The sequence below is a fragment of the Eptatretus burgeri genome, chromosome 1 (assembly GCF_056783735.1).
Source record: "Eptatretus burgeri isolate ZD-2024b chromosome 1, Ebu_testis_v1, whole genome shotgun sequence".
NCBI classification, from domain to species: domain Eukaryota; kingdom Metazoa; phylum Chordata; class Myxini; order Myxiniformes; family Myxinidae; genus Eptatretus; species Eptatretus burgeri.
The window spans coordinates 28,781,834-28,799,159 of record NC_140961.1 but is presented as its reverse complement, the minus strand read 5'-3'; the positions used below and the strand labels follow the sequence as shown (position 1 = coordinate 28,799,159).

Sequence of the window (17,326 nt, the reverse complement as noted above, 5' to 3'; positions counted from 1 at the left end):
AGGCAGTGATCGGACAGCGTGGAGCCTACGTCGAACATGTGGTCGAAAATAAAACGACGATTCTATCCCAAAATTTAAATTTTGGTGGCAATTTTGACATCGGTACAATAAACTTCAACCTTTCCGCTTTCTATCCAACCATATATATTTTAAACATATATGTTATGACCATCCTCTTTGCAGATGAAAAGTTTTATATTTTTGGGGGATACTATATATATATATATATATATATATATATATATATATATATATATATATATATATATATATATATATATATATATATATATATATATATATATATATATATATATATATATATATATATATATATATATATATATATATATATATATATATATATATATATATATATATATATATATATATATATATATATATATATATATATATATTGAATACAGTAAGTCCTCACTCTACATCGTAGATTCCTTTATGGAAAGTGTGATGTATAATGAAATAATGTATATCAGAACGTATTTTCCCTTTGGAATGAATGTTGTAAGTGGGGGATGCATTCCTGGAAAAATTGGTTCCCCTCTGAGACAACTTTTTAGAAGCATTTAAATATAATAATGAAGACAGTATATTAAAGCGAAAGGAGTTTAAACAATCGGGTATTCACCAGTGATGGTTCTTCTTCTTCTTGTGTATGGCAGCTTAACTGCCAGGGTAGCTATCATTTCTTGGAAGCTACGACTGTGTCGCTGATGCAGTGCCCCTCCACCAGTACACACTGGTACTCATTTCACCGACCTCAGAAGGATGACAGGCTGAGTCAACTCCCTCGTGTATTATTAATTCAGCGGCCAACGGTACTTGAACTGAGGACCCTAGGATCCCAAGCCACCACCCTAACCACTAAGCCAACACCAGGCTTCACCAGTGATGGTTGGAGAGATGGTTTGAAGCAGTAGAGTAAGGTGGAGTCACAGGGAAATAGGGGAGGAAGGTGGTGGGTCGACCACCACCTCCCTTCTCTGTCTCCTGAGTTGATGCTGGTTGAGGTTATGGTTGTACTTTTTATTGAGGATGAAAAAAAAGTTCAATGATTGTTGTCTTGCATTTTTATTTTTTTCTTTGTAGAGTTCCTTGTAGCACTCGAGGGCAATATTGACTTGCTTGCACATATTAGCTCTGCTTCAGTCCTCCTTACTCAGAATTTCCATGCCCTTCTTGAAATACTGAAAAGCCTCAGCAAGTCTCTCTGTTGTAAAAACTCTCACTGGGGGAGATTCCAATGCTGCTGAGTCTTCCTTTGCTCGCTGACTCTCGAGTGCTTTCAGGTCATCGTAGCTCAGTCCCTTACTTACTTGGCAACCATCGTTGCTTGGCACAGCACGCTCACGGAGAGAACATGTTGGCACGTTGCAGGCCGTTTGGCTCAGCACACTCGCAGTGAGAATGTGTCTGCACATCTACATGCCGCTTGGCCAGCATGCTTACAGAGAGAACGTGTCGGCATGTATACAGGCCGCTTGGCTCAGCACACTCGCAGCGAGAACGTGTCTGCATTTCTACAGGCCGCTCATATCAGCACACTCACAGCAAGAAAGTGTCTGCACATCCACAGGCCGCTTCGCTCAGCACGCTCAAAGCGAGATTATGTCTGCACGTCTACAGGCCACTTCTGCTGGTATGGAACACCATTTGCGTTGCCTCCAGGTGGTGGTATTGTTGTGGAAACCACGGACACAGCTCATTCTTTGCAACCACAGACCTGAGCGAACACCTTGCAACCAATTTACAGTGCGATAGCACTCCCTCCACATATGCAGAGCGAGTGGTGGTGATTATTGAGCTTTCGGACATTTCACTGTTTCCGTGCCAAGGCCATGTCTGCCTCTGGATATTTTAATTTTTAAATTATTTTTAATTTGATTTGTCTGTGAAGTCTACAGGGTCCTTTGGGGCCGAGCATGTGGACTTTTAAATTCTGCCGTTTCCAACCGGTTTTTGTCAGGAACTGGTGTGCCCTTGCCTTCTAGTCGAGCTACCAGAATGAATGGTGTTTTAGTTGATGCTATTGCCTAATATGAGATGAATGTTGTTTTAGTTTTTGTTTTGTATTATGTTCATGATTTTGTATATGTAATTTTTTCAGCATCTTGAACACCCTATATGGGTGGATCTCTCTCTATCGAGTGCAGCCTGTGGCTGCTGGTTGCATCATTGGTTGGGACGCGGCTATGCCGCTGATGCAGTGTCCCCCTTACCAGTACACTGGTACTCATTTCGCCAACTTTGGAAGGATGACAGGCTGAGTCAACCTCCTGGTGTATGAATTCAGCGGCCAACGGGGCTTGAACTCCAGGACCCTAGGATCACAAGCCGCCACCCTAACCACTAAGCCAACACCAGGCTATATGGGTGGATATGTATGCATTATAAGTTTACATAATATTATTATTACTATTATTGTTATTCCCAGCGTGCTTAGCGGGAAGGCACCACGTCACTCCCAGTTTACCATTTTGTAAAGTAGTTACATGCAACACAAACGTGTAGCGAAACAAGCAACGTATTGTGTACAAAAATAGTGAAAGATCAACGACGTTCAACTGAAATAACATATAGCGGGACGACGTATTGCGAGGACTCACTGTATATATATATAAATACTGTACAAGTCACTATTTTATCATCCTTGACAAAGAATTAAAAGGAACATTCAAAATATACTGATCCCCACTTTGTAGCCACCCTGTGGAGTTGTTCGATGAAACTCCATGATGTGACAAAAGCAAGAATTTACCGAGTTCAATGCACAATCCTCCAGGAACTGCACACAAGCCTTTCTTCACCATGTTCAATGCATGGTATCGCTTGGCATATTGCCACAAACAGGTTTCCTGATGCTTCACTGTCGAATGACAATTTTGAACTGAAAGTGGTTATTGAATTTAAATTTAAAATTATTGAATGCAAGTCCAACAGGATAGCGCAGATGTGCACTTGCCTCAAGGCTATCTGGTCTGGGTTTGATTCTCGACCCAATTATAAACCGTCGGATGGGTGCAGGCCATTGCATGACCGAATGGGCCATTCCTCGGATGAATGTTAAGCTTGGGGACCTGACTGCTATCATGTATTGCTGGTGGATAATAAAGATGTGGCAGTGTGTTTCGACGAGGAAGAAAAGCGAGTTATCTCCAGCACCAATACATCGAAGCACAATCAATACGAACAGGGATCACCAATGGTCTTCAGTGTCAAAGGTAGTTTGGTTTCTGCGATGGGGGACCAGAAGTTCAGAGGTCACAAAGCAATGTGTGCTTTGGCTCGTCAAATCGCTGCAAGGAAGCAGTTTAATTCAGTACGGATTATTTGCAGTGATGTTCTGTCATGCATGAAACTCTACTCTGAGGTTATTTATTTGAGGATATTCATGACGGTAACCAGACTAGGCACAATGCGTAGAACATCCGCTCTGAGTCTGGGAGGTTAGTCATTCAAACCCCGGGCGAGTCGTACCAAAGTCTTTGTTAAAAACAAAAAAGGTGCGTGCTGTTTCCTTGCTTGACGTTTAGCATTTAATAGGATAGAGCATGGACAAACAACGCTGGGAAGGCACTGGTAAACTACCCAGTATAACTCTTGCCAAAAAACTACTTTGGCAGCACCAACGTTCTGTGCAGACTATGATATATCAAAATAGAAATTAATTGCAGGAACAAAATAGTGTAATAAGTGTTTTTTTCATTCATGACCCAATCACCACGTGACTGGTTTCCCCGCATTAATCACATCACCAAAGCGATATGGACATTTTCAACATTCCTCTAATCAGGAAAGCGATTAGTAATTTTGGCTGATTGAATTATGACAATAAAGATACGAGCACAGGGCACATGGTTTCAAGGGTAAGCGAGGATATAAACAGATAAAACTGAATTCCAAGGCCTTTCAGTAATTTTATAAACACACCACGTACACCGCACTAACTACAAAAGAGTCTGTTCATTAAACCAGTCCATTTTGGTTGCTTAGAGTGATTAGAAGAGGTTAGTTGTGGTTCCTTTTGATGAATAGATGAGGTTAATTTACGTTCCTTTTGACGATAAGATGAGGTAAATTTTGATTGCTTTTGGTTATTAGATGAGGCTAATTTTGATGCTTAAACGAGATTCATTTTCCTTCCTTTTGATGATTAGATGAGGTTAATTTTGCTTCCTTTTGATGATTAGATGAGGTAAATTTTGGTTGCTTTTAGTGATCAGATGAGGTTAATTTTGGTTGCTTTTGGTGATTAGATGAGGTTAATTTTGCTTCCTTTTCATCATGAGATGACGTTAATTTTGCTTCCTTTTCATCATTAGATGAGGTTAATTTTGCTTCCTTTTCATCATGAGATGACGTTAATTTTGCTTCCTTTTCATCATTAGATGAGGTTAATTTTGCTTCCTTTTCATCATTAGATGAGGTTAATTTTGCTTCCTTTTCATCATTAGATGAGGTTAATTTTGCTTCCTTTTCATCATTAGATGAGGTTAATTTTGCTTCCTTTTGATGATTAGATGAGGTTAATTTTGCTTCCTTTTGATGATTAGATGAGGTTAATTTTGCTTCCTTTTGATGATTAGATGAGGTTAATTTTTCTTCCTTTGGATGATTAGAAGAGGTTTGTTTTGGTTCCTTTTGATGATTAGACGAGGGTAATTTACGTTTCTTTTAACGATTAGATGAGGTTAATTTTGCTTCCTTTTGAGGATTAGAAGAGGTTTGTTTTGGTTCCTTTTGATGATTAGACGAGGATAATTTACGTTTCTTTTAATGATTAGATGAGGTAAATTTTGGTTGCTTTTGGTGATTAGATGAGGTTAATTTCGGTATTTAACCGAGGTTAATTTTTCTTCCTTTTCATCATTGGATGAGGTTAATTTTGCTTCTTTTTGATGATTAGATGAAGTTAATTTTGCTTCCTTTTGATGATTAGATGAGGTTCATCTTGCTTCTTTTTGATGATTAGAAGAGATTTGTTTTGGTTCCTTTTGATGATTAGACAAGGTTAATTTACGTTTCTTTTGACGATTAGATGAGGTAAATTTTGGATGCTTTTGGTGATTAGATGAGGTTAATTTTGGTATTTAACCGAGGTTAATTTTGCTTCCTTTTCATCATTACATCAAGTTCATTTTGCTTCCTTTTCATCATTACATCAAGTTCATTTTGCTTCCTTTTCATCATTACATCAGGTTAATTTTGCTTCCTTTTCATCATTAGATGAGGTTAATTTTGCTTCCTTTTGATGATTAGATGATTTTGCTTCCTTTTGATGATTAGATGAGGTTAATTTGGGTTTATTTTGATGATTAGATAAGGTTAATTTTGGTTTATTTTGATTAGATGAGGTTAATTTCGCTTCCTTTTGATTAGATGACGTTAATTTTGGTTCCTTTTGATGAGTAGATGAGGTTAATTTTGGTTTCTTTTAATTATTAGATGAGGTTAACTTCAGTGTTTAAACGAGATTAATTTCGGTTAATATTGATGGTTGGATGAGGTTAATTTCAGTGATTATGCCTGGTGTTGGCTTTATGGTTAGGGTGGTGGGCTTGGGATCCTCAGATCCTGAGATCAAATCCCCCTCGGCTCTTGAATTAATACCAGGTGGGGTTGACTCTGCTTGTCATCCTTCCAAGGTCGGCAAAAAGAGTACCAACTTGCTGGTATACTGTGTCGGAGTGGTGACCCAACCAGGATTGTACCCAATAGCCAAGGAGACTGTTTAAGCAGCACCCACATTCTGCAGAGTATGGTCCCAATGGATGGATGGATTTCAGTGATTAAATGAGGTCAATTTTGATTATTGGATGAGGTTAATTTCAGTGATTAGACAAGGTTAATTGGCTTATCTAGAATTAAAATTTAAATTCCAGATAAGGTATTGTCATTGCGCATTGTCCGTCCGTCCGTCAGTCTCCTATTTCGACTTCTCTGGCCAAACTACCGGGCCGATCTGCCTGAAATTTGGCAGCAACGTTCCTCTCCTGACTGGTAGCAGGAATTCCAAAACTTGTTCTGGTCACGTGACCAAGTAGGTCAAAATAGCCAACGTAGTAAATTCCTTCAAAAATCTTCTTCTTCACACCCAACAGTCAGAATGCTACCAAATTTTAGTTAAATCATTCGGACATGGTCCTGATGTTAAATTGTGGAGGCTGTGCTGATCACATGACCGGAAGTGTGTCAAAATGTCGGTCACGCAAATTCCTTCTAAAATCTCCTGATCCACCAGTCAGAATGCTACCAAATTGGGATTACAACATTAGGCGAGGGTAAGGATGTTAGATTGCCGGTCATGCCGATCACGAGACCGGTAGTTTGTCAAAATGGCCGACTTGTTAAATTTTGGGGAAAATCTCATAAATTCCTTCAAAAATCTTCTTCTCCAGACCCACCAGTCTGAATGCTACCAAATTTGGGTCACAACAGGACAGACAGGGTCCTGATGTTAAATTGCGGATGCCATGCTGATCACGTGACTGGAAGTGTGTCAACATGGCGGTCGTTCAAATTCCTTAAAAAATCTTTTTTGCTGGAATCACCAGTCAGAATGTTACCAAATTTGGGTTGCAACATTTAGCCACGGTAGGGATGTGAATGAAATTATGGTAGTCATGCCGATCACGAGACCGGTAGTTTGTCAAAATGGCCGACTTGTTAAATTTTGGGGAAAATCTCGTAAATTCCTTCAAAAATCTTCTTCTCCAGACCCACCAGTCTGAATGCTACCAAATTTGGGTCACAACAGGACAGACAAGGTCCTGATGTTAAATTGCGGATGCCATGCTGATCACGTGACTGGAAGTGTGTCAACATGGCGGTCGTTCAAATTCCTTAAAAAATCTTTTTTGCTGGAATCACCAGTCAGAATGTTACCAAATTTGGGTTGCAACATTTAGCCAGGGTAGGGATGTGAATGAAATTATGGTAGTCATGCCGATCACGTGACCGTAAGTGTGTCAAAATGGCCGACTGAATCAACTTTTTGGAAAATCGCATTATTTCTTTTAAAAATCTTCTTCTCCAAACTCCCAAATTTGGGTTACAACATTAGGCCAGGGCCCAGGTAAGCTACAGGTCCAGTGGTCCAATTATTTTGGTTTATTTTGATGACTCGATGAGGTTAATTTCGGTTCCTTTTAGCAATTAGATGCACCCAATTTGCTTTAGATTATTACTGGTTTAAGTAGGCTACCGATCGAACTATGCAGTCATTTACAATGGAATGGAGTAGACGAAGAAAGACTGGATTTATTGAGGACTACGTCATACCGGCAACATGAAAAGGTACATTCCACATTGTCTCGCCTTCAAATAGACAATTATTTTATTTTTGAACTGTGGCAGGTGAATATACAATGAGCCGTTATTTGATGTTGCTAAAGTCTGTTCCCGCTTCCTGTTCTTTGCCTTGGAATCAAAAGGTTCTATCTGATAATTGAACCTTTGTTAGTTCAAACCTTTTGATTCGAAGGCGATGTGTTGTTTGAGTTGAATGTACACCTCTTACAATATTGTCGCATGGATAGCAACCACCCCATAGACACAACCATAATCCAAGCGGTTACCATAAGATGTTGAATTTTAACCCTTCATGTTTGAACAAATCTCTATTTTGTACGGATTGATGTCCGAGGGGATTAACATGGATTGTATCCCGTGCGCATTGTAACATGCCCATTACCAAACTCAGAATCCATCCATTAGGACCATACTCTCTGTACAGAGCGTCGGTGCTGCCTAAGCAGTCTCCTGGGCTATTAGGCACAATCCTGGATGGGTCACCACTCCGACACAGGATACTCAAATGGCTCATTCATCCCACCAAGCTGGTACTCATTCTGCCAACCTTGGAAGGATGACAGGCTGGGTCAACCCCACCTGGTATTAATTCAACTTTGTATTAATTTACACTCAAGACCCTCGGATCCCAAGCTTGCCACCCTAAACATTAAGCAAACGCCAGGCATAAACTCAGGATGATTACTAATTTAATCCACAAAAGACAACTTATGTTGTTGAAAGACAACCGAACCCCACGTCCTTGTACATGTTCAAGATGTTCTCAGAAATACACGAAACATGCACGATATTCACAGAAGTGTAGGCTTTGTGTGAATATGTGGATGACTCTTTGCAAACATAGACTGACTCTTCTAAGATTGCTCATTGTTTGTTTCTTCTTTTGTAATTGATTCGGTCACCTTGCCGTCACCTTCTTGCCCAGAAAAAAGGAATGTGGTAACCAGCAGATTTAAGACATGGCAAGTCATTTCCACCAGCAAGATAAGTCTGATTTCAGAGAAAAAGGACAATGGAGCTGAAAGCACAGTGTCAGGAGATGAAATATCACATAACGATGTTATGAAGCCAAATATGCCTGAAGATGTGACGTCTGGAACAGCAGTGATGACTGCTACTGAATAATTGCTGACTCACCTTCTGAGAAATGCCACGATGAAGCACTTTACCCTGATCTTGCATATATTGCCGAGTTAGTTGCATTACTTCCCGTTTCAAATGCCTGACCTGAGAGGTGCCAATACCTTGAAAACTGTCAAAAGAAGACTCTGAAACAGGTTGACTGACTCATGCATTTTAAGCCATTGTCCATGTTTGTATTAATAGTCCAGCACACAATTCTATAGAAGATCAAGCTATTGTCAAAACTGCTGTGTATTTGTGGCTGAAAAAAGAGAAATCGAATGAAACTGCCAACAAAATCTCACATTCAGGTGAACCAAGTTTCCAATGCAGGGCATGCCATGGATGTGACTCCAACACAAATACAGGATGCCGACGTGCACACAGATCCCACAATTTACTGGACAGAGTTTGAAACCTCAGATAAAAGTGTAACTTGTTACTGACAGCCCATGCTGTCAAAAATAAATATTTTTGAGGACAGTCGGTCACTCCTCGCACAGTTCTTGTTTGGGGTGGGAAGCCACCATTGCTTTCTGTGGAAGTGTTTTGTGGAACAATAAATTTTGACATTTTAAGGGTGAAAATATCTGGTGACCCCCCCAACCCTCCCCTTTAATTGCTCAGAATGCAGGAGTTAGCATTTAGGATATTAAAAATTGATTGGCCCTGGGGGTAAGAGGTGGGGGCAGGGGGAGGAGGAGGAGGCATGCTCCTGAACTGTACCGTCAGTGATAGTTCCTGACCTCTTCACATATTACTTTCAAGCATTTCACAAAAATATCTTCATGAAAAGCCGAGGTGATGCCCCACTGCACTCGGAAATGAAGGTCTTCTGCCTACTTTTTTTTTCAAATTGGCTGTCGACTCAAATACTTGATGAGAACCATGAAAAGTGAGACAGTATGGCGAGACCTTTGTGCTCACCACCACAAAAAATTATACAAAAAAGAGAAATCGGAGATTGCAGAACCTCGCCAAGACTTGTTTTGTGTGGTGTTTGTGTAGTTTTATGTGGCGTTTGTGCACTGCTGTGTTATGTACAGTCATGGCCAAAAATATTGGCACCCTTGCACTTTGTTCAAACAACTCGCAATTTTCTCCAAAAATAAGTTGAAATTGACTGTCTTCACAATTTCTTATTTCACTGTTAATATTAGAGAACCTTAGTTGTTGATTCAGAACTGAATATATCCTTTTAAATCAGAAAATAAAAAGAAATGGCATTGACAAAATTATTGACCGACTCGACTTAATATTTGGTCGCACACACAGCCTTTGGACAAAACAACTGCAGGCAAGTGCTTCCTACACCTATCTACTGGCAGTTTGACCCACTCTTCGTGTGCAAATTGTTCCAGTTCTCCCAGATTTGAAGGGTTCCTTCTCCCAACTGCTGTTTTCAGATCTCGCTGAAGGTGTTCAATGGGGTTTCGATCTGGACTCATTGCTGGCCACTTCAGAACAGTCCAGCGTTTTGTCTTGAACCATTCCTGGGTGCTTTTTGAAGTGTGTTTAGGGTTATTGTCCTGCTGCAAGACCCATGACCTTCAACGGAGACCCAGCTTTCTGACACTGGGTTGAACATTGCACTCCAAAATGCCTTGCTAATCTCCTGATGTCATGATACCATGCACACATTCAAGGCACCCCGTGCCAGAAGCAGCACAGCAACCCCAAAACATCACTGAACCTCCTCAATGTTTGACTGCAGGGAAGGTCTTCTTTTCTTTGAAGGCTGCATTTTGTTTTCTGTAAACAGACATGATGTGCTTTGCCAAAAAGCTCTAATTTGGTCTCATATGTAGACAGGACATTCTCCCAGAAGGATTCTGGCTTGTTCAGGTGTGTTTTGGCAAACTCCATTCGGACTTTCTTATCTCTCTCTCTCTCTCTGTCTCTGTCTCTGTCTCTGTCTCTGTCTCTGTCTCTCTCTGTCTCTGTCATCTTGGGTTTCCTTCCATATAAACCCCCTTTCATTGAGTTGGCGATGGATGATGCGAGTTGAAACTGTCGTACCTTGTGTCTGAAGGTCAGCTGGAATCTGTTTGGCAGTTGATCGAGGTGCTTTCTCCACCATTCGAACAATTCTTCGCTGCAATGTTTGATCAAGTTTTTCTCTTGCGGCCATGTCCAGGGAGGTTGGCTACAGTGCCATGGGCCTTAAACTTCCTGATAACATAGTGTACGTTGGACACAGGAACATCAAGGTCTCTGGAGATGGACTTGTAGTCTTGAGATTGTCCATGCTTGGCTACAATCTTGTGTCTGACCTCCTCAGACAATTCTCTGGTTTTCTTTCTTTTCTCCAAGCTCGTTGCGGTACACACAGTGACACAAAACATCAGAATGACTCCTTTTCTCTGTTCAAACTGGATGAAAGTGATTTTTATATTGCAGGCACCTGCACCTCACCACAGGTGAGTTCTCTTCCAAAGTAAAGGAGAATCACCTGCTTGAAATCTAATTATTTTCAACAACTTCCAAAAGGTAGCCAATAATATTGTCCGGGCTATTTTAGGATTTCTGTGTGGAATAAGCAACTATTTAGTAATTTTTTCAACTTTTTTTTTTTGTTTTGTTCCATTGCAAATCAAAGAAATACCTCTGGATATCAAAAGATTTTTAAATGTCAAGATTTTCCTGGAAGAAATAGTGCATTGTTTGAAAAAAGTACATGGGTGCCAATATTTTTGCTCATGACTGAAATTAATAAGAGACATAGTTAGAACTGCAACTTTATAAATGCTGGCAGTGATGACCGATTCAGCCATTTCAGAGAAGATTTGTTTTTTTTAAGCAACATGGCTGTGGAATTACGTGACCGATGACATCATCAAAAAAATTTTATGGACCATTTTATCCCAAGATGACCCTCAAAATTTTTCATACTGATCGGATGTGTCGCGTTATACATATGCAATTATGACGTCATCACGAAGGCATGGATGAAGTCATAACCAAAAAAATCACACTCATTCCCCATGAGTACTTGCTACGTGCCAAATTTCAATTTTTCCCTTGGTGCGGTTTCAGAGATGGAGGTCCAAAGTTTCTCCGTTTTTCCAACATGGCTGCCACACCACATGACCTATGACATCATAATTATCATTAAAACATTATACATGAGTCGTTGCACCAATGGTGAAATTTTCCTCTCAATCCGACAAGCAGTTGCGGAGAAAATCACGAAAGTTCTGTGCGGACAAGCAAACAAACAGAGAAATGAAGAATCACTCATAGAGTGACAACTTGGCAAAATGGAACGGCACTCCATAAGGAACATACAGGCTCTGCCATGCTGAATAGTTTATATTTTGTATGCCACTGATAGGTTGGATCTGATTCCGGACCTCAAACAAAATCGAATCGGCTTGTTCTTGTTACCTCACCAACTCTTCCACCTCATTTTGTCACAAGTCATCCACAACTTTTTGAGATATTGTGCGATACATAGTTTTTGGTCCCATCTCTCAGTGGTGAAGAATCACCTGAAATATTCTCGAATCCGGATTTAAATCTTCACCAAAATCTAATCAATTGGTCCTTGTCACACACCCAGCCTGTCCACCAAGTTTCATCCGAATCCGCCCTCAACTTTTTTGAGATATCATGCAATATCGTTTTTAGCCCCATCTCTCAATGGTGAAGAATCAGATAAAAATTTAATAATTATCGTATCCAGATCTGGATTCAGATCTTCACCAAAATTGAATCAATTCTTCCGAGTGGCACTCCCAACCTGTCCACCATGTTTTGTGTGAATCCATCTGTAACCTTTTGAGACATTGTGCTACATATTGATTTTGGCCCTATCTCTCAATGGTGTGAAGAATCACTTAAAAAATTCTCAGATCCGTATCCGGATTCGGATATTCACCAAAATTTAGCTTTGCCATCCTTGGCAGGTCACCTACACAACAATTTTTTTTAAAATGATTGCTTGAAAACTGTGGCCAAAAATCATGTGACAAACAGACAGACAAATGCTACAGACCAACATACTTGGCTAAAAAAAAGATTTCACCAAGTAACCAGCGGACCAAAATGCAATACCATCTCCTTCGGCGAGGGTAACAAGGTTCAGCAATCAGCTAGAAAGCTTATGAAAATCGTGCTTTGGAGCATTAATGTTTTAATTAATGCGGAATTTATTGAATGTTGGAAAACCACCAAAGTGTAGTGCTGCATTGATGTGGCCAATGAAGTGGAACAAACGATACACAAACCATGGCCAGGTTTGCTTTGTGCATAGCTACTATCGACTGCATGATAATGCCCTCGTATGGTAAATATGATACCACTACTCCAGCAGAGATGGGCTTCAAAGTTCTAAATCATACCTCTCCTCCTCCCCTCCCCCCACATTGTCCAGACTTGCTACCTTGTAATTAAGAAAACATTTTTGGACCACTCAACATCTGGGTTGCATTAACTTTACAAAATATGTCAAAGAATGTTTAACTGGAACGGCATTCGGTAGAGCGAATACCTGTGCCATGCTGAGCAGTTAACATCTTGTAGCTCACTGATCGGCTGGATCTGCATCTGTACCTTCACCAAAATGTAATCGTCTTGTTCTTGTCACGAACCCAACTGAGCCATCAAGCTTCGTCATAATCCGTTTACAACATTTTGAAATACCGCATCATGCTACATATCGTTTTTTTATCCCATCTCTAAATTATGAAGAATCACTTTTAAAAATATTTTTTTTCATATCCAGATCAGGATCTTCACAAAAATTGAACCAATTCTTCCTTGTCGCACACCAAACATGTCCAGCAAGTTTCGTCTGAATCCATCCATAATTTTTAAGATATCCTGCTCACAGACAGACAAACAAACAGGAGTAAATACAAAACCTCCATCCACCCTCAGTGGTGGAGGTAATGAAATGGCTGCGTAACTGTCCCAAATATTTCCACACAGATGGCTTCAATGCATCACCATGTAACATTGATGTGCCATGCATGTACTGTACGTGTAACAGGAGAACATTTTGTCAAATTGGTGAAAAGTTTCATCAATCGCATTATACTTTAAAATATTTTTCTCCAATAAAAACTCCATGTCAACATAACCTTTTAAATCATATTTGATAACAAGGGTTTGATGATGTTATTTTTAGAAATGCAAATACTTGTGATGTTAAAAATTGGTGATAAAGCAATGTTTGTATGATTAGTAACAGCACTGAACTATGTTCGTATTTCCATTTTCTTTTTTAATCTCTTAGGCACTTCATCAGCTTCTTGCTCATCTTCACCCAGCTCGGATTCTGCAGCGCATACTTTGTCTTCATTGCAGACAACCTTAAGCAGGTAATGAATTTTTTTATGAATGTTTGGGGGGGAGGGCCTGCACAATGTCACGATACCATCCCGAAGGCTGAAAATGTATGCGGCAGGACTGAAATTGTACCTGCATTTCAGGTTAGTTTGTGATGATAATGATTTTCATTTTTCTTTGTTTATGTTTACGTCGTTACAACGAAGCAACGATAATGGTATGTCGTGTATTGCAGCTATTAACAGCTTATCATCAATAGATTGCTTTTCACATTGTAGAAGTATCACGCATCACCGACAGCTTGCCTCCTCTTCCATTTCCCACCTCTCCCACTTGCCTGCTAGCCTCAATATCTGAACCTCATATCTACTCATGGCTCCTCTTCCAGTATGTGTGGTTTGTCTCCTAATCATGCTCATGCTAATATCTCCTCTCTCTCTCTCTCTCTCTCTCTCTCTCTCTCTCTCTCTCTCTCTCTCTTCTCTCTTCTCTCTTCTCTCTTCTCTCTCTCTCTCTCTCTCTCTCTCTCTCTCTCTCTCTCTCTCTCTCTCTCTCTCTCTCTCTCTCTCTCTCTCTCTCTCTCTCTCTCTCTCTCTCTCTCTCTCTCTCTCTCTCTCTCTCTCTCTCTCTCTCTCTCTCTCTCTCTCTCTCTCTCTCTCTCTCTCTCTCTCTCTCTCTCTCTCTCTCTCTCTCTCTCTCTCTCTCTCTCTTCTCTCTTCTCTCTTCTCTCTTCTCTCTTCTCTCTCTCTCTCTCTCTCTCTCTCTCCACATGACCTCAAACTTCCTGTTCATTCTAACTTTGTGCACTGATGACAGCAGATGTCTTCGCTCTTTGAATATATGCTCAATATTCCTGATCGATTGACAGGGTCTGTCTGACAAAAATGTTTTCCATCTTCTTACTCCCCCTCCCCCATAAATAGTCGATTTCTCCTTGAAAAGCCTCGCTTCTGATCGATCATTGCATTCTTCTCATTCAGGAATTCTTTGTCACGGTTCAACTAACATTCTTAACTCGCCCAAATTTCATGAATTTCCTCAGGGCCAGTTTTAAGAACTTTACCAAATCCTATGCACCACAAGTATCTCTGATCTGTAGGAAATGTAAAGGTGATCTCTGCATTTAAATTAAAAATAATAATAATAATAATAATATGATGGAGCCAGCATCATTGGATTATCAAAAAAGAAAGTGTATGTGTGTACATTTCCATCCAGAATTTCATTCAACTTTACACCAAAACCATCACTTCCTCTTATCTTCCACATGAGCACCTCACACACAGACACTCACACATGCATCACATATCCACAACAAACGTTTTTCTTTTTTTCTTCTTTGGGGAGTGACCTCCCTCCAGCAGTCCTCCTCTTTCTCCTCGTTTGAGTTGGAGACATAGAAACCAACCCGGGGCCCCGACCACCTCAACCCCAGAAACTCACACACAACCTTAATATCCTACAATACAACAGACGGCCTCGTCAGCAAGGCCATGCAACTTAAATACTTCATTCTCATAAACAACATTCATGTAGCCATCATACAAGAAAAACAAAACATCGACCATCCCCAACTATGTACCGATACGCTCAGACAGACTGAACGCTTCATGTACGGTGAAGGCTTCATCATATACATTCACAATTCAATTTGATACTCAGATATCACACAAGACACAAAAGCACTTCTACCACCAAACAACACACTTGAATGTCAAGCTTTCAAAATTAAAACTGGTAACAAAGCACACATGAACATCATAAACATTTTACATACCACCAGATAAATCCCCCACTGTGCCAACCAAATACTAACCACAACTACATAACCTACGCTCCCTCCCAAATGCCATCATCAGAGGGGGACTTCATTGTCAAAGACACTGCCTGGTACACCCATCACTAACAAAAACACCAGAGGCCAAACCATTGCCACACAACAAAATTTATTGTTTATATTGAATGATCCAGACCAACACACACGCACACACACACACACACGCACACACACACACACACACACACACACCAAGCTGGTTACAATAACTCATCACCAGACATAACATGTTGTTCTCCATCACTTTGCACCACAACCATGTGGAGAACAGTGCAACAACTCCCTTCTGATCACCTACCTGTCATCATTACCATAAACACAGTCATAGAACTCAACGCAAACAAAAGCAAAGTATTCACAAATTCCAAAAAAGCGATGTGCGATAACTTTTTGTGCAGGACATTGAACAAGAGTTCCAATAACTCAACAATCACAGCATCACCAACACTGACATCCCCATCAAACAGTTCAATATAATTATCACTTGCATTAAATATGTCCTTCCCATGAGTGTTCAGAAGCGCCTAATCCAGATATACAGTCCATTCATTAGTAGCGATCCGTTTGGGGGAGGGGGAGGGGGTTCCACTCGGTTCTTGCACTGGTCCACATGGTCAGAAGTTTGCAGTACGAGCAGCTTCCCGTTCAATGAGCTGAGAAAGTTCTCCAAATCTTTCGCTGTGCAGAGGTACAACCCTCTACGTGAGGTACTTTTCCAAGTATTTCCAGCTTATGTCAGAAGCTTTGTGAGCTGTTTCAAGGAACGATACTTCTCTCTGACACACTATATTTTATGATGCCCCAAACGCCGCTGTTTCCTGGGGTTTCCGTACATATGCGCCGAGCATTCTGGCGCAGAACACGTCATTTAGAAAGTACCGTATTGATAGAAATGGGATTTAAAAATAAGCACATGGAAGTGAAGGGACAGCTCAGCGAAGAAGTCAAACGAGGACTTTCTTACTTTATAGATCAATCAAAGCACAGAAAAGTTTTCCATACCCTGTCCTACCCTACAAAGGAAAGTAGCTGTACCTCATTCATACCTCCAAAGGATTCCGTTCCATAGGGTTTGCGTAACCATTGTGCGGTGTTCTGAGCCCTGATCAGAGCTAACCGCTCCCATTTCCTCATGTGATAACGTAACTGTTTGTATGCACGTCACACAAATGCACAGTCATTTAATAGGCCCACAAAATGCAGGAAGATATCTTTGCAATGTCCTTTGTGTTCATACTGCCTTTATACTGTGGAATATACCCTAAAGGGAGTGACTCAAAGAGAAAGAAGCCAATATATGCATTTAAGGTGGAGAGTGACACTTTTTGGCTTAACGAGTATGTCCAAGAAAGTCGGTATTCCAACCTGGAACCGTGGGATTGCAAGACGTCCCAGGCAATGGCCCGAATAGGATGCTTTGCCACACATTATGTCCACACGATAGTTGCTGCTTTCCTGTATATCAGAGTGGCAGTTAACGACCTAATTCAATGTGAGTGCTGCACTCGTCCATGACATACAGTAGGTCCATGTTCATCCTTGTGCTGTAGCTACACGATGCGAGTTCGACCAGTGTATTTTCTTCTGCCCAAAAAGCCAGAATTTCAACCACAATAACCCAACCTCCACAACGAAATGTCCATCCTGAATGGAAGAGAGAAAGAGTCGTCAACACCATGGATGCTTTGACTCTCTCATTGAAGTTGGGGTTTCCTTGCGGAGATTGGACTTTAGATGGAGAAG

At 40.6% G+C, this 17,326-nt stretch overlaps 1 protein-coding gene across 4 annotated transcripts in view; it reads left to right on the top strand.

The window, feature by feature from the left end:
• Nucleotides 1-17,326, top strand: part of LOC147034126 (proton-coupled amino acid transporter 1-like) — a 97,148-nt gene that overhangs the window by 55,968 nt on the left and 23,854 nt on the right. For all 4 annotated transcript variants that reach the window (XM_085876898.1, XM_085876889.1, XM_085876880.1 and 1 more), the window contains one exon: nucleotides 13,694-13,778. In XM_085876898.1, the coding sequence (XP_085733024.1) occupies nucleotides 13,694-13,778 (85 nt within the window). The remainder of the gene's footprint in view (nucleotides 1-13,693; nucleotides 13,779-17,326) is intronic.